This window comes from Drosophila grimshawi, unplaced genomic scaffold (assembly GCF_018153295.1).
Source record: "Drosophila grimshawi isolate 15287-2541.00 unplaced genomic scaffold, ASM1815329v1 contig_848, whole genome shotgun sequence".
Taxonomy (NCBI): Eukaryota; Metazoa; Arthropoda; class Insecta; order Diptera; family Drosophilidae; genus Drosophila; species Drosophila grimshawi.
This window is the reverse complement of record NW_025063692.1, coordinates 13,349,194-13,377,023: the sequence shown is the minus strand read 5'-3', so window position 1 is coordinate 13,377,023 and position 27,830 is coordinate 13,349,194. Positions and strand designations below refer to the sequence as shown.

Genomic DNA, 27,830 nt, shown 5'->3' with positions numbered 1-27,830 from the left:
AGCAACTTAAATAATATTTCGAGAATGAAATTTCAAAAATGGTTATACATGCTTAATTTGCTAATGAGCTGCAAACAAAAGTGATTATTGAAATAAATAATAATCAAATTTTGTTAGTCTAAATTTTATGAATATTTATTCTTTATTGTTCGGTGACGTATTTTATAATTTAAATATGCTTTTCGGTGACTTCGGGCTAAATGCTCATTTTTATTATTTTTTATATATATTCAGATATCATTTGAATATCAACGGGATTCGTCTAATAATATCGCTTGACCTAAAGCCAAGAAAAAAACAATTTTTAATTATTATTTACAAAAAATGCACACAAACTTTAACAGTTTAAAAAGCTAAAACTAGCCATTAAATTGCCAACGAAAATTGCAGGCAATTGAGATGGCAGAGAACATTGAAACGACTACGAAGCAGCTTGTGACTATTACTGTGACTGTGACTGTAACTGTTAATTTCATAAAAGCAAAATCACACTAAACAAACAAACTTGGACTGCTGCAGCAATTTATAATATTTGCTTTTAGAGAGTGCGTCCTGCTATTAAATTAAATACTTTCGTAATTGCAATTGGATAAAGCGCATGTGATTCGAGAAACGCAATTTACTATGACATGAATGAATTTTGTGGCAGGCCTGTTGGCAAATGTTATGGCAATAGCAGGCTCACCCGACTTTAAGGGTCGCAGTCAACAGCAGTCGACCGTCGATTCGACTGGCATCGTGCGATTCGGGTGGCACACAAGCGGCTTCGTGCCGCTGTGCAGCATCAGCGGCAACTCGAGATTCAGTTCGCTTTTTTCTCGCCCAGTGGCTGGTTGTCAGTTGTGCTGTGTGTTCAGCGCGCAGTCATAGAATAAAAAGCAGGCCGTTGCCTCTCGACGTAAATTTCAGTTGAAAATTTGAAAGCGAATTGGTCATCCAAAGGTGCTGCCGAGACATCCTTGTTAAGGCTCAGAAGGGCTCACTTGCTGCTTGATACCAGCGATTACATCTGTTGTGCACCTAAAGAGAGAATTGACCAGAAGCACTTGACGTGAGTATTTAACTGTCACTTTTAGCTGTCATTACTTGACACTTTCATAGAAGTTGTCGTGCGGATTAGCTTACAAAGTTGACATCGAGCTGCGTTGCTTTCACTTCCCTTTTTTCCTCTTATGCGACAGTCCTTTTGTATCTTTGTATCTATGTATCTTTGTGCACTGGGACATTTATGAGTGCTGTAATCCTCAATGCTTCTGCACGAGTGCCTTTTGTATGGCTGGCTTCATTTATTATTTATGATCTGCAAGTCCTCCGAGTAACGCACTTTGCATTCCAAACTTGGAGCAGCGGCCAAAAAACAAAAAAAAAAATTAGACAAAATATAAATCAAGTATACGCCGCATAAACACTTCACATCAATGCCATTAACATGAATCTTTCATTTCAATTTGGCCTTTCCATGCCATACGAAAATGTGTCACTTCTGTTTGCGTGCTGTTTTTTTGTTTGTTTTGTTTGTTTTTCTTTTTCCGGCCAAACGACAAACCAGCCAGTATTTGAACTCAGTGGATGCAACTGTCGCGCCTTATCAATACACGCATGCCACACGATTTGGCAGTGTCAGCGCAGCTGCTTCCTGGTATCTCGGTTGCCTGCCTGCTTGACTGCCTGTCAGGAGCGATTCGATTGTTAGGAATGCCTTAATGCAATTGTATGCGAAACTGAAATATCAATAGTGCACCTTTATCAGTGGGTCAACACCACCACCACGGTGATTGGCTTCGTTTGTCAGCTGTTTTTACAGTTTCCGCAGTTGCACAATTTGTGCCAAATCAGGCGTGTGCGGCACATGATAACGCTGATGAGTCAATTTAAAATGCATTGCTTGGCTCATAATGGACTCCATAATAAGTTGCAAATGGGAAATAACAATACACAATGGCAAAAATGATGAATTCGTTGGACTCCCACTAGCAGCACATGACCACTGTGCAAACAGCCCACTGTGCGTCACTTGGCTTCATTTTAATTGGCTTAAGAGCTAGCCCGCAAGCCAGCAGCTTTAATTTCAACGAATCGTTGCCCATTGCAAGATGAGCTCATTGACCCCCAGCTTGAGGGAGAGCTACTTGAGGGGAGGGGTTGGGGAGGTCGCTCCTTTGTGCAAAGGTCGCAAAAGCATCGTTAAACGTCGCGCATCAAATTATCGTTAGATTTATAGCACTTGGTACTATGACCGACTGCTCGTTCGCGACTTTTTGACTCTTGGCCCTCCCATTGTTCGTGTACGTTTCTAGGCGCCATGCCTCACATTTGTGTGAGACTTGCATTTCCACCCACAAGGCCAAGCAGTTTATTTCCATCTATAATACAGGTCAAATATGTAACACAAAAACAATTGGTCTGAAAACCGCTTGCGCAATCTTAACTTTCCTCTGTGTCAATGTTGATTGTTGGCTTATTGTATTTGAACATGGGAAATTAATCAGGTTGCAGTTGCAAGAAAGAACAGTTTCCTGTGTCAACTGGCAAGCGCAATTTGCCATTTAATATACTTGTTAGTGACTGACAAAAGTATTTTGTAAGTATCCTATTATTTGAAAAGACAAAGCAAGTAAGAATATTCTAGTCGAGAGTGCTCAACTTGGAGATAGGCTAGCTGTTAAATATTATAGCAGGCCACTAAGACTGCAACATAACATCTGTAACTTAACATTGATATCGATGTCGATCGATATCAATTGCGTGATCTCCAACTTAAAGAAGAAGCAGAAAGAGTCGTTGTGAATAAAGTAATGTGAGCAGACGTGTTTTGGAATAAAGTAGAAGTAGAAGTGTTAAACCAATTGAAACACTTAAAATGGGTTTCCTCATTCAAATTTTAGCAGCGGGTAAAAAGAAAAAAAAACAATAATTATGAATGAAAGTTACTGAAATTTACTCCTATCAGCCAAACGCTTATGTTACGAAATAATACTGATTTTGATACTGACATCATATTTAGTTTTTATAAATATTACTTAGTCGCCGGGAAAGCTAAGAAAGCTTTACCACTACTCCACTAATATCATTAGAGCTGTCTCATTTGTGATAAATTAAAAGAATTTAATTTATTTGTTAATCATTTTGGAGCTATTCCATCTTTCAATGTATATTTATCTGCAGTATCGATTGCTTGTGCTAATTCAATGTGCTTAATTTCTTAACTATATTTTAACACTACACAACTATTGCAATATTACAGACATGCATTTGTTACATGTATTTGCACAACTTCGCTATACTCCTTTTTTAAACATTTTCAAGTGAATAAGGGAATAAACATTTAAATTAATGAATGTTTAGTATTTGCTGAAACTAGGCTACGGTGTTGCCAGGCAGATTCGAGTGCATCGCACACTCACCATCTCCATCTCTCCATGGAGCTAAATAACTAGACTACATTTATGCAGCACCCCCAAAAAGTGAACAACATTTGCGAGGAACAGCACAGCAACTTTCCGCAAGCAACAGGCGCAGTCCAATAACAATTGAGTCTCAGTTGAGTGAGCATCTTACTGCTCCGTGTTTCCTGCTTCCCCAGTTCCATCACCACTCATCCCTCCGATTGCTCGTTTAAGGCACATTTCGTCAAGGCAAGCTAAAACTGACAAGGACGACGATTGGGGAAGGGTTTTAATAACTTCATTAAGTGCTTGAAATATGCATAAGCATAATTTGGTTTTTGTAATTAACATTTCTCTCAGCAGACAGCGGCACTTCATGCTGCAACTGCTGTCAGCGAATCGCTTACTTGTCCTCTCCCGTGAAGCCTTCACTGTGCGCTCTTGTCCTGACCACGACCTGTTCTGTCCTGTCCTGTCCTGTTGAGTCCCTCGCAGTCCCAATGGGGCGTATGAGCAACAACAGCTGCGCTCCTCAAGTTGCCCGCTAATTGACTGACTTTTGCCTGTCTTTTGTGTTGGCTCGTTTTCCAGCTTTAATTAAGCAGCCAAAAAATAGAGGGAAGCTGCAGCAAGAACTCAACATTAACCAAAACACGTGCTTACAATATTCTACAACATTTCGTAAAAGAAAATATAGCAACAAAAAAATATGGGCGTTACTGTCGGGAGTAACTGACTGCGAAATACTCTGATATTAATGTAATAATAGCTGATATCACCTTGCTAAAGGAGGATCCTCCACATCTACCTTCCACGTTTGATCATTTTGGCCTTAACTTGCAGATGTAGAGGCTAGACTTAGTGATTCTAGCTTTGACATCGTTTGAGGTATGGACTTATACCATCCGATATATACTTATAAAATTATCTTATTCATACTTGAGAAGCCATACTCTAGAAGATATAGCCATTTCCGATTTTGAAGGGATAGGGATCTGGGGCGGAAGGTATGGATGCCAATGACGATTTGTGAAGGACATCACCAGAAATTTATCAACCAAGTGTTGTGATTGTAGCTTTAAGACTGTGGGCGATATGTGGATTGATCGATTGGCAGTTATCGATTTGATCGATTCCCAGTCCCTCAGTGGCCGTAGCACACCATATCTTTTTTGAGAGAATTGAACAAAGTTGTGCTTATATACTCGTGTAACTTGGGTATCAGAGTGTACAAAGCAGAAAAATATAGAAAAATTGGCAAGTGACAAGTGGCAGTATTTGTTGTTGCTGTTATTTGGGGTGTGGCATGGCAAATTGAAGCAACAAGCAAAGTTTTGTTTCTCTTTATTATTTATTTATTATGATTATTATTTTTTCGATTGCTACATGTTGAAACTCATTAATATATTTTGCAAATCGGAAAACTTTGCTTTTGCCAATTTGCTGACGAACTTTCTTGCAATTTATCAATCGACACGTTTGCCAGCCGACAGCGAGATGTGCCTCGCACAGCCATTTGCTTGCTGCTGCTCCGCATTATTAAATTTACATGTCAATGCCACATAAAAACATTTCAAAGTGGAGAAGGGTGGGCGGCACAACGAGGGCGTTGCTACGTTATCGCCTGGCAGCTTAGCAGCTCTGTAAACACGACCAACAATAGGCCACCACAGCATCAAGGAATATCGCGCTTAGCCCATTCAGCGCCAGCTGTGCGGAAACCGGCAGATAATCTAAACAAAACAATGCAAACATCGACAGCAACAGCATTACAAAAGGAGCAACAGCAACAGCAAAAGCAATCGCCATACCAACAACAACAACAACAACTGCGATAACAACAGCAGCAGCAGCAGCAGCAGGTGGGCATCGGCAACTTGGCAAGATGCAATCCGTTGACTGCCTCAGGCTGCATCCTTGACAATACACAGCAGCACTTAAGACTCAAGCGAGAGGGTTGCTGGCAAAGAGGTGGGCGTATGGAAGGCATCTAAAAGCATGTTCTAGTTCACACAGTATTTAGTTCGTCACAGCAACTCTCTCAACTGGTCGCGACACGCCCAATGGCCAACAATTAAAGACAGACTCGACCACAATATACCCTGTAAGTTTCTCAATGATTGACTTAATCAAAACGTTATATTAATTTATGTAATTCATTTGGAACTTGAGCTTGGGCACTCATCACTATTTTCAAATAGCACATACATTTCTTTCACAACTTTATATTGACTTATGTAATTCTCTTGGAAAATGTTCTGAATTATCGATTCGAAATCGATTATCGATGATTTCCAGCACTGTTTTTGAACTAGTTTTTCAAATCGGATATACTACACATGTGTGTTGTGAAATGTAACTTATGACTGAATTAGTATTGACATGCAGCTGCTGCTTGTGTGTAGGGTATCGTGCAACGAATATATAAAATAAAGCCAAGACAAGACAAGAAATGAGAGAACGCAGAGAGGAAAAACTGGAAATGTAAGCTTAACGGTCAAAGTGCATGCTGAGCTTTCAAATGCTAATGGGTTGCGATTATCTTGTAATCTTACATGCACTAAGCACAAGATGACAGCGATGCAATCCGCTCAAGCAGACAACTCTAAGCTGCTTACTTAAGTCATAAGTAGTGAAAGATTTTATTTAAAAAAAATGTCTTTTTATACCCTGATACCAAAGGTACAAGAGTATCTTAGAGACGGGTGCTTAAATTGGGGTGCTATGTCCACTTGGAGGCTAACAAATCAATAAGTGCATGTCGATAAAACCACATATGTAGTATGGTATACTTTGAAATCCAGGGTCAACAAAATTTGGTTAGTGGGTAAGTAAAGATTTCCAGCTCCCCATTGCTTAAAAATCTTAGATGGAACAATCTACCACAGTTTCTGAGTTAGAGTCACCAAATTTGAAAAGTATATTAGCTGGCATCGCTTGCAAGAATCGATAAAATAATATCTGACACAATTTAGAGACTCGAGTCACCAATTTGGAAATATATGTTACCAGTAATTTAAAAAGCGGAAAACTTTTTTCAGACCACTTTCCCAATTTCCTCCCCAAAACCGGTAGAAGCCTCTATCTTAAACTTGGAATATTGATTACTATGAACCTCCTTCAAAGATTGATGGATAAAAACTAAATGTTGTTTGCCGCCTGCTATCAGCTGGTAGTTCATTGACCTAAGCGTTAAAATATTTCCAAATAATTTGATCAAATATTGAATTAGATAAAATTTAAATAATTTATTATTCTTATGTAGAAAATGTGCTAGTTGTAATAGAGACTGAACTCGAACATTTCATATTTACTCGTCGATTTTAAGAGAAAGTCGATAAATGTGACACGCAATTGAGTTCACATTTAGGTTTCCTATTATATTTTTCTAGTGAATTTTACGCCATAAATGTTTTATGGCCTTTAAGCTTTTGCACCGCCTCACACTCCATCCCCTCGCATGCGATACTCCCAAGAGAATGGCAAAGCATGAAATAGCAGTTGCATCACGTACTAAATACCCTTTCAGACGTAAGACGTTGTAAGATATAAAATTTAGATGATTGATATTAATTCATCTAAATATTCGACAGTTTTATATAAACTGAATTGTAGTTTGTTCAACATTTTATTTAATAAGACAGCAAAGTTCCTTTAGAACCTCTGTATTAATGTATACACAAAGTTATCCTGAGACACTTCAAGTGCCCTCGGCCTTGGTATGCGAAATTCCAACAAAATGCCTTATGTCGTCATCGAGCAGTCCTTGGCAGAAAATATTAGTCGTGATTTCATGACTTCTTCGCATATGCCAAAATATGGCGGAAAAAGTTAAAGGGAAGAGGAAAAAGTTGAATAATTTGCTCGTACGAGTGGATTCAAGACAATGTCACAGTTGGCACACTGTTGTCATATAATTAAATTGCATTGCCAATTAAAGATTTTCGGGCTGCGGCAGATGGCTCAATCTGGAAAAAGAAACAAAAACAAACACACACTCACACACACACACAGACACTCATCTGTATCTATGGAAATGTAAGTGTGCGCTTGGGTTTGGGATTATTTATGTATCGATAACGCTCTGACGCTTTTTCAATTTGCTTTGGCCGATGATTTGGGCAAATAAAACGCTCAACTCACACAAACTTCTGTTGCCCTTTCTATTATGGTGTCTAAACAAGTGTGTATAAACAAGAGCCTTGTGCGTTACCCAGTTGGACCAACCAGCATATAGAATTTGCTTTCTTCCTGAAAAAGTTAAGGACCTCAGCATTTGAAAATTCTATTCGATGTTAATATTATACAACTACATATAAACAAGTGCAGTATACACATTTACGTACATTTAATGAGTTCCAGATACAGACAGCAATTTCAAGACGTCGATAAAAATCCCAGTCTTTAAAGAACTTTCTGTTCTTTATAGTCACCTGGGAAGCCATGTACTTGCAGTATAATTTTGTCAACTCAATAAAAAAATAAAATAGAAATTACAGCAATACCAATCAAAGATAATAACAATAATAGTAATCGCCAATGTTAAAGTTTAATTCCCAATAACTCAAACTCATATTCTTTTCTCTCAAAAGAGCTGCTCGTTAGACTTGTCCTTGTCCAAAGAATAGTTGAAAGTTAGTTGATAAGTTGATCTCCGATAATACGCTGAAGCAAAACTAAATATTTTCATTATTCGCTTTCTTTTTATGGCTTCTGAGCTGAGCAGATGCCAAGTAAGTGTTTACGGTCGCATTGGGCTGTTCGTGATGATACAACTATTAATATGTTGACGCTGTGTTGTTAAGGATATTATTGTTTGTGTCAGTGGGTCAAAATGCCTGCGGCAAACCGCAAATACAAACAAACAAGCAAACAAACAAAAAGGCAAACAGGCAAACACACACAGAAACGCGCATTTGCAGTTGCTTAGAATAATGTGATGAGTTTGCCATAAACGCCTGACCTCCACCGCACAACATAAAATAAAAAGACAATTTACCAACCTCAACCCCCAGCCACCAACTGCATTTCCCATTCAATTTATTTCCTGTGTTTGTTTTTGCTGCTGCTGCTGTTGTTGTTGTTGTTGTTGTTGCTGTATATCTGAGTCAGTTTTTGGCATACGAACACGACAAGTGCGTCAGTCTCCTGCAGCGATACACCAAGTTAGAACATTACATACCCCCCATCTCACCTCCACCCCTTGATTGTCATAAACTGCTTTCAGCGGGTTTGTGAGTGTGAGTGTGAGTGTGAGTGTGTGTGTGTGTGTGTGTGTGTGTGTGTGTGTGCGTGTGTGTGAACGGGGGAAAGGGAGTTTTGTGTGTGTCAACTATACACACTTTCAATTGTTAGTCGAGGACACTTTAAGTGTCTAGACGTGCTTTCTTAGAGCTACTCTGTATATTATTTTTATTTATTTTTTTGAATTGGGACAACTCACTTTACAATGAATTTGACTTGTTTCATGGCAAATGAGAAACTTCAGTTAAATTTCAGATTGATATTGGCATATTAACCAGATTTCAATGTAATTTGTTTATTTTAAAAGCATGTTTTTACCAGCAAGCTGACGTTGAGTAATAGCTGCACAATAGGGAAATTCAATTAAATTAGTTAGTTTGCAAATATGTTGGGCGTGGAATAAACCAATAATAAAGCAGCAGCAGCAGCAGCAACTACAGCAGAACAACAGCGACCGCAACAGGGACACCAAAATGCAATACAAACATCCAAAGTCACTTAACCAGACACGCACACACACACACACACACACACACATTATGTGTAGTATATATGTATGTTTGCCAACACATAATGTATTTCGAGAGCTAATTAAAACGCAACGTGAAGGTTGCCAGTGGCAAGTGAAGAGCAGTGGTGCACAATGCAACACTACACAGCACTGGCAGCAGTCGTCCAACGGGTGTTTATTCAAAGGGGATCTGGGAGAGTGTTAGAGAGCGGGAAGTGGGGAGTGTCCGGGTTTTTGGTGCGGAAAGGCAAAAAGTCTTTTTTTTTTCTTTTTTGGCAATTGCCAGGCAGACAAGGGGATGACAGTAAATTCTCAGTTTGCTGTTGCCAAAAGAGCGACAAATTCTGCGAATTAAGCGAAAACTCGAATCATTTTAGCACAACAAATATTAATTTAAGGCACAACTAAACTAAAGTATTCTCGAAATACAAGAGAGAACATAACTTCTACTCCCGAATCATATTCATAATTATTATACTCAATTGCAAAAACGATGTTGAAAATATATTATGATTCACATATTGATATATAATTACATATAAATATGTACACCTGTCAGTTGATGAATGCACATGCATAAATACATACATGGTTGGTTATATTTAATAATATAATACATGAGCTGTTGATTTTGCTCAGTGTAAACACTGAAATTGTTTAACATGGGCAATGCAGCTTTGAGCTGCCAACTTGATGGGGCGCCAAATAACTTGCAATTTAAACCGACACGCAATAGTTGCAATGCATGTGTGTGTGTGTGTGTGTGTGTGTATGTGTGTGTGTGTGATGTGTGGCTTGTGGCATTTGTTGTGCTTGTAGTGTGTGATTGACAGATGCCAAGCGGCGACAAACCCCGACGTCAAGCAGCCCGTTGGATGGATGGTTGCTTGAACATATTCAGCTAGTAATTTTAACTATGTAAATCAAGTCCAATCTGTTTCACTTCGAATGAATCGTCAGTTAGTTTATATGTGAGATATTCTATCAATTGAGCAAATGCATACCTCTGTTTGTAAAGTAGCTGCCCGGCTCAACATCCGGTCTGGCTGTTGCATCCGGTGTGGCGTGTTGTCTGCCACATAATCTCTCGCTTCCGCTGCTGCATGGCGACCACATTAAAGCTGTCGAAACATACAAAGCGTACCAGAAACTGAATGCATCAGAAGACAGATCTGACCTCACTCAGGACCTTGACCAATTTGCCTGGCAGGCAGCAACCAGGAGCCAGACTTCGGACTGCCAGCCCAACTCGCGGCCTAGTTTTTGTCCCGTTGCCAGCTCCATTCGCTTTCCGGGCAGACAGTTTGATTTATGCGACTTTTGCTTTGCATATTCAGCTGACAGCGAATTCGATTTGATATCGGCGACATGAGACTGGAGCATTCGCCATGGCCACAACTTATAAGCCTAACAGAAAATGACTGAAATACGCCCACAAACAAAAAAAAAAAACCGAGGGGATGACAGCGGGTATGTCAGCCATGACGGTGCTCTAAACGCTTATTTATGGCATTTTTTAGGCGCTTGGAGAGGCAAAAGCATCAAGAATGGTAGCCAACCAAACAACCAAGCGAAACTTTAGTTATCTATTATGGAAAAGTACGTGAGGCTCGTAAGCAACAAACACATTACACGATATAAGAAGCTCAATGTGTGTGTGACCGTGCGCAGGAGCGGAATGACATGAAATAGAGTTCAAAACTCAGCTTATAAATTATGTAGAAAGGTGTAACAGGCAGTCAGAAGTGAATGAGTATTCAAATGAAACCTGCAAGCCCCAGCTCATTTTTGAGAATCCTAATTCCAAATTGGCGTTTCTATTATTATTTTATCCTTCTTTTTTTTTGGCTTTCATAATCTCTTTCAAGTAATTCTACATCCTTCAATCTTTCGGATATGGACGTAACATAGATCGACAGAGGGTTCAGGCTATAAAGATCAGGCTTTTGATGCTGATCAAGAATGATTTCTTCTTTTGTCTAGAATTTCACAATTTTGTCTTTCCCTTTTTGTAATAGATGCTAAAATAAAAGCCGCGCAGGCGTCCGCATCTAGTGTTGAAGGCATAGCTAAGCTAATCGAAAATTAAAGAGATTAAAGATGCTTTAGTATTAAAGCTGAAAGTTTTTCACAGCCTGATTCACAAGTTAAGTTTTTTAAGCAATTACTTAGCGAGATGACTCCTAAAAGTATGCATGCTTAATTTTTTGGTATAAATTCAACTTGAAAGTCAAAAGAAATTAATTTCAAATGTTAGTTAATATTTAAAAATGCTGAAAGAGGTCGGTTTGGTTGGGTGATCCAAAAAGCGAACTTATAAGCGAAAATGATAAGAACATTGGGAAAATTCAGCAAAACGATATTTGGAAACTAAATGGCGGCCCTTCGACTGAATTCGAGAACCAGCCGACCCTGCGTAAGTGAGCATGTTTTCATGTACATGGTGAGTGTGTGTGAATGACATGGTTATGTGTTTTTAGGTTCTTTGCCACTTTATATTTGTTGAAGTCGCTCGTCATCAAAGTAAGTCAGCCAGCCGACAGGAATATAAACGGAAGGCGTTGACGTCGCTGACAGCGCAAAATTTCGCGCTGGCAAACTTGGCTGATTTCCTTTTTATGACAATAACAACAGACCAAATGACGACAAGGACAAAAGCAGCGACAACAACAACAACATCAACACCAGAACCAGAACCAACGACAACGATAAACAAACCATTTGCACTGACGTCAAAGTGCCGCTCAAACTGTGAGTCTCAATCTCAGGCAGCAGCCACCTGAAGGGTTTATGTCAAGCAAAGGGTGTGAAAACTATGAGATGAAGCTGGCAAATCCAAGCGATCAAAAGAAAGCAAAAATAACACGCACATGTGAGAAGTGATTGACCATGCGAAACCCTGTAATAATTTCTACATGGTTTTGACATGGTTTGTTACCAAAATTTGTTCTGCATCTAGAATGAATACATTTAACTTTTATTTTTTTCTATTTCTGTCAGAAATCTTAACAAAACAATGACTGAATGGACCAGTCAATTATTTATTGTGGTAATAAAAACAACATAAATGATTTCATAACATGACTTAAGGAGTCATACCCTTTGCTAACTATTCCATCGATACAGGGTGTAATGAAATATCCTACAAATAACAGAGGAAACCTCTTCAGCAAATTGCTTCTGTTACACAAAGTACCTTTAATAAATATTGCTCAGTCAACTGAGTTGGCTAAATTTACTTCTGAATTACTTGTACAAAGAGCTTTCATTTTTTTATCGTTCAGAATTTGGATTAATATTAAAAAATTATGTTATCCTATTGATTGATGCAATCTAGCGTTTGTTCTTTGTTAACTTTAAAAACCTCTTTCAAATGTGATAGAGGAAGTCTTAAATATGATAGGCTTGAGCCAAATTCTGAGAGCATATTCACAAAACATTAACTAGTGTAGCATTGTTTCTGATAGCAGAGTCATTTCAGGAGCAAGAAGTGATACGATAACTTTTAAATTACTCAGTCAGTCAAACTTCAAAAGCATCAATAAATAAAATTGATGTAGTCTCTCTCTCTCTCTCTATCTTTCTCTCTCTCTCTCTCGGTTATATTTGACAAATTGCCCCATTTACCATATTCTCATGTTTGATTTGATCTTCTAAGCGCCTGGCAAGGACAACTGAGAACCTCAAATTTGTTGTTATTATTGTCAGCACATGCACATAAACATAAACATAGATACTTACAATAAATGGATGCCTGCCAAGCAAGTATACTAGGTGCTGCTGAGACAGAGCCTATATTTTAGTGGCAATCAAAATGCGATTTTCTTGATTTATTGCGCATACGGAAAGCTCTCGAAGGATAAACGAAGGCTTTGCCTGTTGCTTGCCACATTTCCCAAATATATATATATATATATATTGCGTGTAAGTTGCCTCCTCCTGCTGGGTTTGGTATTTGCTCAACTGATTGGCAACTAGATACCAAACAATTGCGCATCACAAAATTACATCGGGACCTTGCCTTTGGTTTCGCTACCCTTCAGATATAAATAGACAGGCGCAAATAATGACGAATATCCGTCACACCCAAAAATAACGGACGTTGTGCCAAAGCGACCTCGAAAATTACGGAAAATTTGTTTTTGGACATTGGAGGCCCCACAGAAATCCTTTTTTAACCACAATGAAACAAAACCTAGGAACACAGACAGCTTGCAAGAAAGTGTCCGACTACAAGCTGCTCTGCTGAAGGGGTACAATTAGATCTGAGATTCATACAGAGTTGTACAGACTTCATTTGTGACCACTGTCTGCCTTTTTGTCATACACATATTTTCTAAGCATCTTTCTCTCCTTTTTACCAATAGATTGTGATTCTGTAATGCTCTGAAACTCACATTTAATTTTACCTGTTTATTATGTAAATATACACTTAATCTCATTGCTCATATACAGGGTATAAAAACCACATAAATAAGATACGCGTCTGACATATTTAAGCGTTATGCTGTTGTGGTTGTTCTTGTTGCATTTTGTTGGCCTGTTGGCCAAGTGAAAAAGTTATGAGGCGCCGAAAGATCTGAAGGCAACCCCAACAACTCAAAACTCAGAAAAAAAAAACGCGTTGCGAATGCAGAGTTGAAAGATGAGAAAAATTCGATGCGTGATTTGGTATTCATTTGGTGGCAGAAAAATTGTACACTGCACACACTTGGCACAAATTGGCAGTTTGCCAAAATAGAAATCGAAATTGATTGAAACAAAAGTGATTTTGTGATTTTTTATTTTGATTGGAACTTAGCTCAAGGCCATGGTCACGTTAACAGTTAGTTGAAATCTCTCCTGTTGCATTAAACTGTAAAAATATCTAAAATATGTTGCGGCCTTTTCCAACCCACAAACCATAAATTTGAATCTAATTGTTGACGTTTGCGTTTCGTAGCTTTTATTGCTGTGCAGGCTTTTATTGCAATTAAAAGCACAGTGTCGGTTCGAGAGAAGCCTTTAATTTATGTTCAATTGCGCAATTGCAGGGGGACACTTGAACAGTTGGACAATCGGACAAAATGGACGGACGAAATCTGCTTAGTTTGATGATTAAGGATGCCCGACAGCAGCAGCAGAGAACAAAGGACGTACTCATACACGCACACACCCACACACACAGACACACGCACACACCCACATACACACACACGCACACACCCACACGCACACACACACATACCCACACACCCACACACATGGACACAAGCTGACTCGCCCACTAACAGCTTGCCAACTCGATGGTAAATCGGATTTTGCACACATTGCATTTTGTGTGCGCTGCACTCGATTTAAGTATTTTAAATTCGATTTCATAGCCACAGCCCCAACAGTTATTAAGTGCAATTAACACTGGTATGAGAACAATAAATTGGACTCAGGTCGGCAGCTTATTGCAATTAATTTGCAATTTAAGCTAACTGTTCGCTGCTGGGCCTGGGCATTTAATGTTGCCATCTAATGGTGGATAATGCAACAGTTGAAGCTGGACTTGCTGCTGCACAAACTGTTGACTCTGCGAGCCCACATTTATTGCGTGCTTTATTATTATTTATGTTGGCTAAAGTTTGTGCAACTGCTGCTCGGCAAGCGATTCATTGGCAAAGTTGCGGAAATGCTATGAAAACGGGAGTTGCTTGCAGATACTGCACTCAGAAAACAATTGCCCGGAAAACTAAAGAGTTTTTCTTGTTTTCAGAAATAAAATATACAAATATATGAATTTCTTAAAATTGTAAAGCTTCTAAATTACAAATAAATATTTCTTGATAATAAAAAATATTTCGAAAAAGTAGAAATATTTGGTAGAAAGTAAAAATCCTTCTGTTAGTTGTGCAAAAATATTAAAAAAAAAAAAACAGCATTTTTTCTGGAATTAAGAAAGTAATAGCCCCGGAGAAACAGGACTTTCCATTTTAGAAATATACTTTCTGAATAATAAGTTGAGTTATCTTGGCTTTCTAAAATACAGGGCAATTATTTTTCTGAGTATTTGCAGCTCTCATTTTGCTGAATGCCCTTGCCTTCAAATTGCTGAACTCACTGGCCTTCCTGGTAGTTTATTGTCTTCCGTCAGGCTTTCATTTCTATGTACCAATTCACTCTTCGCCCTCATATTCAAGAGTTTTTAATTATATGCCAGAATCAGAGATGTGCATTGCACTGCGCAAAACTGCATGTGAAATTCCCATTTTTTCTGGCAATAACTTTTGCATATTCATGGGTCTCACTCAACTGACAGTTAAATTACATTTCGTTTCGCTGTGTTAAATTATTAGATTTCAAACAGCGCCATGATAAAATGTATAAAAAACCTAATACCTTAAACATTTTTTTTTTTGTAACAGAGCATTTCTGAGATTGGTTAAATATAGTATATTCACTCCATTTAGCTCTTGAGCGAAGAGTCTAGTGCTTACAACCTTTCTCTCTTTCTCTGTTTTTTTTCCATTTTACGGTACCTGCATTTTGCCTTAAAGCGCATTCCCTTGGTTGTAATAAATTTGCTCTTTATATGCTAAGCCAACAAAGAAATGTGTTACTTTGTGACAAAGTTAGAATGCCATCTGCAAGGCTATAAAAATATAATTTATCTGCGTCAACTATCAACAAATTCCATAACATATTCATAGCTACTTGTGTCAAATTTGTCAGTGATTTTCGCATTAATTTTATGTTGAAACTTCATTTAGGCTTATGCATAAATTTGAACAGTTTCATCATAAAAGACAACCAATAAAACACAAAATAAAAAAAGTTTGCGTACTGCGTAATAGTTACATCAGCACGGGATTCTTTTTCTATCACACAAAATACTAAAACAAATCTCAGTCTGGTACTTAAATATATATATATATCGGTCTATTCTAGACATTTATGCTTTTTTTGTTGGAATTACTGTGACACTAGACAATAGCCACAAATACACGTCAGTATATGCATTTACAAGCTGATTACAATTCATGTAAATTTCATAGTAATGCACCTAAATGGTAAAATCAAATCCTTCCCAAAGGATTATCACACAATGCGAAATTAGGTCAACTTCAATTTCAGCCGAATGCAAATGCATTTGTATGACCTGAAAATGGGTAAAAATGAGTTAAATGGTTTTGTGCAAATGGATATAACATGCAGAAGGAAGCATCTCTGATCCCATAAAGTATATATATTCTTGATCAGGAACAAGAGCCGATTCGATATATAAAGACTTCAAATTTGGAACATTAGTTGTCATATAACAAGAAATCAAGTTTGCTTTATCTTATCGATAACTGCCTAAGTTTCTCGAATATCGATACATTTCAATTTTCGGTAGCAAAGTCACAATTTGAAAAGCAGAGGCTTTCCTTTTGAAACGGAAATTTGAAAGCTGGCTTTAGGGTATATCATAGTCGAACTCACTCGACTAAGGCAGTCTTACTTGCTATGGTTGGTTTTGCATTTTCGGTTTGGGTGATTTAGGAACGCAGTAAATTGAAAAAAGGAAAAAGGTAGGCGGGGACGGAAAGGGATTACCGGCAGAGGTCAGTTGGGTATAGTTGCTTTAAATCTCATTTATAGCTAGCTGATGCGATGCAATGCAGCTGATTTAAAAGCAAAAAAGTAATACAAATAAATGTGCAACTGTTCGGTGTGAAGACGGAAGCGAGGAACGTTCAAAACATAAGTCCAGCAGCGAAGGCGCAACTGGGCATTACACAAATCACATCCCACTTATCTACTTGTCTAGTCTTGACCGGGCCAGCAGCATATAATATAATGCTAATGGTGATGGCAGCCCTCAGCTGAGAATGTTGCCTCTTTTCATTGCCATACCACGCCCAAAAATCGCACCACCCAACTGGCGTTCTGCGTTCACGCTTCCGCATCAGCGCGCTGCGAGGCAGAGTTTTGTCGAAAGAAGCAAACCGAAAGCGCAGCGAAACTTGCACGAGGAAGGCCAAACTAAGCAAATAAAATGACAAATAGTTGCCAGAGCAAACAAAAAAGACAAAAAAAAGAGAGAAAAAAGGACGCAAAGCCAGCACTCACCAAATATATATTTGTGCAGCTCACTTTATTTTTCAGAAAGTCAATTTGCTTCTGAATCGCACGGCTTAGTCTTTCGGAAAGAGGAGCTACATTTTCTAAATTACATTCTTGATTCTTGATATTTATCAGAATTTTATAAGGAGAACAAAAATGGATTCGAGTTTATACTTTCCAGAAATTTGTCTCGCTTATTATTTACTCAGTATTTAGATAAATTGCTTCTTTTTTATATATTTTTTTTTGAATACCGTCGGGACTCGTCTTCAGGGATAGACTCACAGTCTAGTCCAGTAAGCTGTTTCGCAACATACTAATATTTATAATTCGCATACCGTCGGGATTCGTCTTCAGAGAGAGAGAGAGAGAGAGATTCACATAATCTGTCGAATACATCTGAGTAAGACAAAAATAAAATAAATGAATAGCTTGAACCCAGCAAAAAAACAAAGAATAAAACAAATGAAAAACAAAGTATTTCTCAAATTAAAATAAATGAGATATTTTTATATATTTTGTTAAGTTAGAAATTATTTCTAAGACACAAAAAGAATAAAATAAATCGAGGGCATTTTATTGTTTATGTGTAGGCATAGACTACGTAAACGGCACGTTGAATGAAGGGGGGTGTGTGGAGTAAAACAGTTTTGGCCTCAGATGCTGTCATGCATGTAGAAATTCTGTATACCGCAACAAAAAGTTCCGCACTAAAAGACGAAAAATGGAAATAAAACAAAATATTTATATATCCACCATTAATTGCAGTTGTTGGGTGTTAAGTGTATGTGTTATGAACATAAAGCTCTCCATCAAAGACTTTTCAGCGTATAAGTATGTAGACATTAGTACTTAAATGATATTTATCATTTCTATTTTCCATGCTGCAGAAGTAAAAGTAAAATAAAGACATTTTACATAATTGCTTGGAACTCATCAACTGTGCAAGAAAACTGAACCGAAAAAAGTTGCAGATGGACTAAGAAATAAACGCAACAAAAACTTGGAACTACAAAATCAGGTTTTTGCTTGACATTAAAAATGGAACTTTTTTCCACCTTTAACTAAGAAATGCACTCACAAAACTTTACAAAAAATGCATGATATTCTCTTCTGTCGTATTTACGTATTCACAGAACTTTCTCCTTTTTTAATTTTGAGACTTTCTCTGCGTTGTCTTTTTACACTTTGCAACCGGCAAGCATTAAAAGTGTTTAAGAAGTGTATCATGAAGTTGGATCGACATATGTTTTGTAATATTGACTTTGTGTGTTTGACTAGCAGAAACAAGCAGTTGGCTACTGATTACTTTAGTTTTAAATGCATAATCAGCTAGCTAACATCTATTTATTTATTAAATTCAGCAAAATGTAACTATAAGCTTTTGAGCTTTCTGTGGCATACTTTTAGGCAAATTGTAACAGACTTATTCCCTTATGCCATTTAGTTAGTAAATATCTTAATATTATCATTATTATGTCAACAACAAAGACTAGACATCAATGTTAATTTAAAACTCCATATTTATTTAAATTAAAAACCTCTGCAGTTAACTGACAAATTTCAATTGACCTTAAGAAACGAAATTAAACTGTTGAATAACTTCAAAATATATGTTCACATTTGTCTGTAAGTTTTTCACTGGACACTTAATTATTATTCGTTTGGCGATTCTTTCAACGACACAAATACGAAATAATAACATCTTTAACGACTGTGCAAATAGTAGAGAGAGGTGTTTACTATACATATGTTTGAGTGTGTGTATTTAACAACAAAATAAAGAGAAATAAAATGGCATTTTGCTGCAGATAAGATGCTGTCATAAAATGTTGAAGCGATGTCAAATGCGGCAAGCTGCATAAACAGCATGGACAGTAAATGTGGAGGTGCCAGATGTCCTGCTGCTGAATGAAAACAGTGGGCGATATTCGCACACCAACTGAACAAAGGAAATTTATATGCAAATTTAATCAAAATGGCATGAACTGAAGAACGCAATACGCATTCATAAATATTTGTGAGCTGGCCAAAGCACACTGTGTTAAATTCGCAAATTTCTTGTTAAAATTTCGAAAAATTGTGTTGTGTGTAATTTTGTATATTCGAAAAAAAATGTTAGAACGATCTGACCACGCCTTATATAGGAACAATAAACTTAATAACAAACTTAAAACGTAAAGAATTTCAATATTGGCATATATGAAAACTACATATATTTGCAGCATGTATTAACTAAATATATATTTCTTTTATAAATCAATTTTTGTTTAACAAATTATTAGTTTAATCATCTTTTTCGTCTGATTCAAATTCAACTTCGCATTCCAGTTCTGAATCAGGGTCACTGTCAGTTTTTGGAATATCGTTCTGATTACTTATACCGATTAAAGATGCTCCTAGTATTCCCAAGTATGTGGAGGGCAAAATCGAGATGATTACATTTTGATGTACACATAATAATAATAATAATTTGCAATAACTACATGTTGACCAATATTGGGCAAAGGTTAGTTTTACTCCATCAGTGTTTTGGTTCGCTAAATTTTTACGTTTTGTTTTCTCTCATGAAAGTAAACCTGCGTTCTAAAATGGCAAACCTAGCTAATGCTCATGGTTGCTCTCCGATAACTTTTATTCAAAGAAATTTATATTTGGAGTATGCACTTTAAGGAAATGTAACTAATATCAAAACATGTAGTCAGGAAATTTAACTTAATTAAATTACAGTTTGTGCAGCATTGGTCAGCAGTTTAAGCTGCACAAAATGAAGTTCAAGTTTCTTCTCTGCATGTGGTTTGCTCGCTTGTCCAATACTTTTGGTCACGTTTTTGACGAACAACCGTCCCGAATTCTCTTAAAATTTATCAAGTTTTTGTGCCACATTTTTGTGGGTGTGGTGGATGGTGGCACCTTTGCCAAAAAAAAACTGGATTCAACAAGAAAAAAAAAAACATGTAATGTTCTGAGTCACGCCTACGAGCCACACAACGAGCTGCAAGTGATGTTGACTGATGGTCAGTGGGCAAACTGGCCGACATTGAGATGAACTGACCCCTCTGCCAAGCAGAAACCAAAGAGTATACACAGTGTGTGTGTTTGTATGAGTAACCAGAAACTCAAAGGGATACCAGAAATGCAGCGTTGAGCCGGTGGAAGATTCGTATCCTGATAAATGATGGCGAGAGAAAGCCAAAAGGCTTCAAACAAATTGCGCAGCTCAGAGGGGAACAAATTGTTGTGTATGTGTGTGGAAGCGAAAGAAAGGGAAATGAGTAATAAATACAGGAAGAGCGAGAGATAATGTAGATAGAAGAGAACCTTGCAAATCAGAACTTAATGGCGACAGCGTAATTTAATTGTGTGCTAAGTAAAATGATTAAAATCACAATCATACTATTATTTAATTTTATATATTTGCTTATACAATAATTGCATATTTTTAAGTCTTGCTACACAGCTAAAAAACGTATGATTATTTTGGGACTTTTAATTGGTTTTTTAGGTTTGTCTTGGTTCACTTTTTAAGAGCATGTAATTGAATTCATTAATTAAACAATTTCATATATTCATTATTTAAACATTTCTTAAATTGAAAAAGCAGCAAGAGCAAACAATTGCACAGTAATTTCGCAGAGAGACATTCCTATATCGGCTAACAATCAATATATATATATGTGTATACAATATATCCATCTCAAATGAGTACAAAGCCAATTGTTTTTGTGTGAAATACGATACTTTATTGTCGAGTTGCTGTTGTGGTTGAGTGATTCCAAAGTTGTCTGCCATAAACCGCAATGTCGGCCTTTTGTGATGAGTGCACCGCATCCCAATCCCTCAGCTGCAGGCTGTGCACGTAGATGGCACCAAAGTGGGCGCTTGCCGTCGACTGTTGGGGGCGTCGACACTTTAGACCAATGTCCTGCAGCTGCACGGGTCCATCGAATTTGACCAGATAGTAGCGCACACGCCAGTTCTCGCCGAGGGCACCCTGCTCCGGCGGCAGCTGTTCGTGGGCCAGTCCCAGCGGCAAAGCGCTAACCAGCGGCGAAATGTAGCAGAGACCCGGCGTCAGGATGTGTTCGCTGTAGTCGCCACAGAAGATATAGGCATCCTGCATGGGTCGTCGGGGCGAGCAACAGCGCAGCACCACATCCAGCGTGTGCTGCTCCTGCTCTTCGCCAGACCCATTCACTTTATAGGCATAACCCAGAAGCAGCAAGCCCATTGGCAGCTGGAATTCGGTGAGGAACAGCCGGAAGGCGCGTTCATAGTTCAAAATGCGAAGCGCACAGCCGCCAGCGTAGGCGGTGTCAAAGCTGTGCTCCGCATTGTTGCCTAATGGCACCGACGGCTGCAGGGCCTGGCGCGCCAGATTGAAGAAGGGGCGCGTCCCTGATTCACGGGCGCCGCACTCGTATCTGCCATGGCCTGATCCCACGCAGAAGTTCGTGTAGAAAGGTAGCGCACGATAGGGATGCGTGCCCAGATATTCCCAGAGGCGCGCCCACCATCGCTCGTTTCTGGCCAGGAAGGCGGCATTCAGCGACTCATCGCCATCGGCCTTGCGTATATTGTAGCCATACTGCTGCAGCGTTTCGTAGCACCAGGCGGGCGCAAAGATGCCCGCCGAGAAGCCACGCTCGGCAATCCGTGCCAGCGTTTGGCCGCTCTGAAAGCGACCCACCTGCCCGCGCCCAAAGACGTCCAGTCCCAGGAACAGACGATGCGGCGCTGCCTGCTCTCGCCGCATGCTTGCCTCGTTGGTCTCCAGGCTGCGATCAGTCCAGCTGTAGTTGATCAGCGTGCCATGGCTGGCCCGGAAGAATTTCACGTTGCGCTCATTCAGCTCATTCTGCCAGGCAAGCTCGCCATTGTCAATGACGCTATCGTACCAAAAGACTCGCCCGTGCGGCACCTGCCTCTCCATGGCCACACGCAGCTGCTCCACAAACCGGCTGTTGGAAATATATTGGGAGAGTTTAGTGAATGCATAACTCACACAACTGTGCAACTTGTGGCAGTGAATCAAGTGCATATATACATGTCTAATATATTATGCGATAAGCATAATTGGATATTCAGATGCACCAATAACAATAAATAATAAATTTTTTCAATTTTTCGAGCTGAAACAATTTTCGTGACAAACAAAAATTGAGCAAATATATTTCAATGAGCAAAATTAAAGGAAATATGCATTCAATAAATATGCATAATATGCAAATATACGATTTGGTGATAACAAAGTAGGCAATATATATATATATATATACATATATGTGTGTGCATAAAAAAATGTATAAGCTATTTGATAGAAGAATTTATATGACGTTGACTATGTGCAAGAATATGTGCAACAATTTTGCTATCAACATATAATGATTAAGTTAGAATTTGTAATGAATCAGCCCAGAAGCGTGACACAATTTGTTGCCTGGATTAACTTTTAAGCTGAATTTATAGTCAACCATCTTTAAAACTTAAAATTTATTAATTGGGCACTCGGAATAGGTGAAGTACAAGCATTCCAAACGAATTATGTGTATATATACAAATATATTGATTATTATGCTCTCATGAATCATCAATCAATTACTAAACCTATTTGAGTGAAATGATAAAATCTATTAGAGTCGCACCCTGATCTGATATTCGATTTTGTGCGAGTTTTTATACTTCTTTCTATCCATCATTAAATGCATTCGGCACAAATACAACTACTTAAAGTGTACAACTAACATAAATGTTGGCAAAAAGCAAATTTTGCTTCGTTTCAATCAGTTTGTACGGAGTAGCTGATGCCTTAGACTTTTCTACTATTGGCAATGAAATCAAAATACAAAATAAAAAAATAAACAGAGAATAGTAACTCTGTATGTAAACTATAAATATATGGAGAATTGATTGAGGAGCAACGCTTGGGATAAGTAGATGGCTGTATACTCACTATAGATTGGGCATGCACTCGCTACGGACCGGGCACTCCACATTGACCAGCCAGCCTTCGAAGCTGAAGTGGCGACAGAGGCGGGTGAGGGCGGCAACGGTACGTTCTACGCTCTCGATGCTCTCCAGGACCTCGTGCAGCAAACGACTGCCTGCAGTCCCCTCGACGATGTAGGTGCCCAGCACGGGTACGCCATGTCGATGGGCGGCATTTAGCCAGCCGCTGGGCGGAATGGTCACATACTGATGGCTAAAGTAGCAAAAATAATCGACGGCTGACCAGTGCATAAAACGATAGTCATCGAACTTCTCCGAGCTCTGATAATGCCTGCAAGCATGGGACGGTTAAACACTCCAGCACTCAATGGTAATGTGAAACCAGTCAATGTGAAACTCACTCACCGATCGGCCAGATAGTTGCCCATCATGTCGTGGCAGACGAGCAGCTCGCGGCGACCAGTGCCACTGAGCGAACGTCGATGGTTGCTCACGAAGTCTGACTGTCTGTCCAAATAGACGGCATCGCCGCGCACTCCGACGTCCAACGGTAGGACGTAGCGCCTCCAGTCAATATCTCGACTGCGCACCTGGAACCCCAGCAGCTGCACATTGTCCCGGATGGGCTCCGCCTCCAGCTGAGCTGCAATTGCGGATGTTGCGGTTAGTTGGGGACGCATACTGATGATGCTGCAACTGTTGCCAACGTTATGAATTCAGTGCCGCCTCGCTGGCCTGCATTTATCGGAGTAGTCGGAAATGTTTATCACTCGTTGCAATATTGCGCGTCAACCACATTAAATGAGAACCTTGAAGGCAACTAAACTATCCACGATTATTGCATTCAATATCAATTACTATGTTTACTGCCTCCCCAAGTCACAGCCTTATAATCACGCTTTATATGTACATGCTACATGCTACATGCTACATGCTACATATGCATATCCCCCGACTTGTTCCTCCTCTGCCCCTCACCAGAGCTGTGCAAGAGTGATTGAATTTTAGCTCATAATGCATTATTTTTTCCGCTTAACAATCCAAATTAATTGAAGTTAATTATGAATTCATATTTCAGAAGATAACTCAATATAACAAATTTATTGATGCAATTTAAACTGTGCCATTAAATTGAATATTTAAATTAAAAACAAGATAGAACGTTGCAATTTCATTGAATTATGAAACCTTTGGTATCAAAGTATAAAAAGTGAATGCAATTAGATAATAAAAATTAAAAATCCATTCAAAATTTAATTATGTATATTCTTGACTGCAGCCAGCAAAATTCATATGTATTTAAACTAGAAAAACTGACATTACTAAACTCATAATAACATTAAAAATGGGCGAACTTATTGATTATATTTGCAAATTTGAATATCACCGGACAAGCAATGCCTGCTCCCAGTAAGAGTATTTATGAAAATTTGGCAAGGGCAAGGTCCGAATGAATTTTAATGCGCTGTTAAAATAATATTTAGTTGAAGTTTTGGTTCGAAAAAGACAAAACTATTTCGGGCTTATCATTGCATGCAACTGCGGTTTCTATGGGTGCACTCAAACGTTTGGATTATGTGAATTCATGTGGTCAGCGTGCAAAATGTGGACCACCCCAAAACCAGCCGAAGCCCCAAAATCGACCAACACCAAGGCCTTCAGGGCCTTTCAATTGCGTGTCCTAATGTGCAGCAGCATCATCATTACCACCAGCATCGCATCCTGTTGTGGCAAAAGTTTTTGCTGGCTGGCGAAAGCAATTTCAAGGGGAGTGTGGCGTAGTGGGGCAGTCGTTTTTATGCAATCTGTGCGCTCACTGAACGCAACGAGGCGTTTGAGCGGAACTCGAATCTACCATTGCAGCAAGGATATGGATTTTTAAGCAAACACAGCACGAATACCAATGAGCTGTCGTGCGAATCAAACAGGATCTGCCAGTTGACCATAATTACTTTTGTGTGTGTGAATGCTTAGTGGCATTTCTCATATATTTTTATTTTATAGCCAGAAACGTTTGAATTATATTTCAAGCCAGGCTTAAAACGAGTCACGCATTTCTATATATATAAATTTATTTATTTTTGTATGTGTACTATTCGAACGACTGTGCAATACTCTGTTCCTAATTTTAAGGAATCTGGTGTTAAAAAGCCATCAGTTTTCACTTTTACGGGGGATATTCACTTTTCGTAGCACTTTATAAATTTAATACATACAAATGAGAAATAAGATAACAGAGGATTGCAGACATCTATATCTTAATATTTATTTGGGAGTTTAGTTTGATACACCAAAAAGATTCTCATACAAGAAGTCATCATTCGAAACAAAAAACCAAAGTAAACAGATATGTTCCAAGTTTTATTAGCTGACAGACAGACGAATATGGATATATTCAATCTGCATAATGGAAATATTGGAAATATTTAAATTAAAAAAAAAATCATATTTTGTTCGCTCTACAAAGAGCGATTTCATGTGCACATTTTTGACAATGTCTGCTTTATAGTTTGCTTTTTTTTTATTAAGCAAAAAAAAATATACTCTATTCTGCAATTGGGCAACAGAGTAGTATCTGTTTAATTCAGGCACTGATAAGCCCTACGTGCTATTAAATGTCTGACTCAGCGTCGGACCTTTTTGCAGACTGCATATATATATTATTTTGTCTATATATATATATATATTTATATATATATATATATTTTTTTTGGGAGGCAAAGGACTTACGACAGCCACAGGTGCAGCATTTTGTAGCGCAAAAGTCGCACAGCTGTTTGCCAGACACTGAATCGTTGCCGGCATTTGTAGCGGTTGTCGATTGTTCTCGTGATGTCGTGACATCTGGGGCGTCCTTTTTATTGTCACAAATGGCCTGCCGATCCATTTGCAGCATCTACAACTTTAAAGGCAGTGTTAATGATAAACGAAAGAAAAAAACTTGGCACGAACGCAGCGAAACTTGCTTTAATTTTGATGACAAACAAGAAACAGCTGTTCGATTAGTGTTGACAAACGTTTGTAGGCAATGCGCAAAATTCATTCAAATTCGAAATGCGAATTGTTATAAACAGAATTTAATTTAATTCCCTCATCGAAGACATGTGTTTGCTTTTAGACTCAAGGTGCCAGTCTGCCAGCAAGAAAAATTCAAATCCTGTCAAGGACATATATTGTATTAAGCAATGCGAAAAACAAAAAGGACAAAAATAAAACCAACAATAAAAACACATTTCTGGCAACGCGGTCAAAAAAGCAACGACAAATCATATTTTTTTCAAATTTTTTTACTTATTGTTTTTTCTTTTTTGGCAATAGGAGACGCATTGAATATTAAGCAAAATGCCAGCGGGTCGCGTGGCCGGAAAGGCCGGCTACTCCAATCACTATTACAACGGTACGTATATTGTACTATTTTATACTATGTGTAGATTATGTATTAAGTCATTAATAAAATAAAAATAAAAAGTTTTTCTATTTCTTTGAAATAATTTTAAGGATGCAATCCCTAGTTTTTAGAAAGACCAAACCTACATTTGAGAAATTTGCTTTTTGAATTTCCGCCAAAAATATAGGGATTTACATAAATTTAAGGCGAGCTTTTTGCCAGTTACAAATTAATAAATGACTCCTTGTTCTATTGTTTTCCCAATCATTTGTAGTTTTTATTTGTAATTTGGCTAATAATGTGCTTTAAATTGATAATTGATGATTGATAATTAATTCGGTTTCAATAGGACGCTCATACGTTGGCATCAATGAAGAAATCATGTGGGTCAGCATTGGCATGGGTGTAACTATCGCCCTGCTCATAACGATTGCGCTGTGCTATATTGCGAGGGAGAAGTGCCAGAAGCGTCAGCGGGAATATTACGTGACCGCATAGTTAATGTATGTTGCCTGCCACACACACCGAGCGGGGAGCGCGGAAGAAGGCAGAACGCACTGCATCCTCCAAATGGATGTGGGTGTAGAAAAAATGAATAAACTGGATGCCCTCTCAATCACAGCGGCTCTGGCAATGGCGCCCCAAGCAGCAGTAGCAGCAGCAGCAGCAGTCAACACTGACCCCTGGCAAGGACTAAGACTAGGACTAAGACAAGGAGCAGGACAACAACCAGAAGAAAATGCAGAACCAGAACCACAAGCGGAATCAGCCGTCACTATCATGAATTGGACTGTTGTTGACGTTAGCGGTGCTCGCAGTTGGGGCTAACCGAAAGAAAACATAACCCACCCACCATCTGAAGAAAATACCCACAGCGTACATACCCACACACATACACACACATCCACACGCACACACAATGAATGCATGGCATTTCGACTTTTTTTTTCTTGTTGATGTAATCAAAAGTTTGTTGTAAGCATGTAGAGCAGCCTTGCAGCTGTATTACTTTAAAGTGAAATTGTTACTTAAAGTTCCCATACATAGATGTATTTATATATATAAATAAATGGCAAAAACTTTATTGATGGCTTATAATTTACCTTAAACTATTCTTGTTTGAAAAGTGCGCACATTTGTCATTTTGCAACACTGACCGCAATGTCTTGCGCACACTGGTCGGCGTTGCCACTTGGTGGAGCGCCGCAGAAACTGCTTGCTGAAACTGCTTGCCGTCAGCTGTTTCCCAATGCGTGGCAAGAAGAAGCAATAACCGCGC

At 38.6% G+C, this 27,830-nt stretch overlaps 2 protein-coding genes across 3 annotated transcripts; one reads left to right on the top strand and one right to left on the bottom strand.

Moving 5' to 3' along the window:
• The first annotated feature begins 864 nt into the window (after positions 1-864).
• LOC6565943 lies at positions 865-27,635 on the top strand. Of its 2 annotated transcripts, none has more exons than XM_001992668.2 (3): positions 865-1,051; positions 26,482-26,560; positions 26,901-27,635. In XM_001992668.2, exons 2-3 carry the CDS (start codon positions 26,506-26,508, stop codon positions 27,047-27,049), a joined length of 204 nt encoding a protein of 67 aa, XP_001992704.1. In that variant the 5' UTR covers positions 865-1,051; positions 26,482-26,505; the 3' UTR covers positions 27,050-27,635. The 2 variants fall into 2 exon arrangements, with proteins under 2 accessions (XP_001992704.1, XP_043072118.1); XM_043216183.1 differs by lacking the exon at positions 865-1,051 and adding an exon at positions 18,217-18,235.
• On the bottom strand, positions 20,932-26,107 carry LOC6565944 (cytosolic endo-beta-N-acetylglucosaminidase). Its single transcript, XM_001992669.2, has 4 exons — positions 25,894-26,107; positions 23,569-23,806; positions 23,168-23,494; positions 20,932-22,175 (listed from the first exon to the last, which is right to left on the bottom strand). The coding sequence occupies exons 1-4, from the start codon at positions 26,057-26,059 to the stop codon at positions 20,957-20,959; spliced, it is 1,950 nt and encodes a 649-aa protein (XP_001992705.2). The 5' UTR covers positions 26,060-26,107; the 3' UTR covers positions 20,932-20,956.
• Positions 27,636-27,830: the final 195 nt, after the last annotated feature.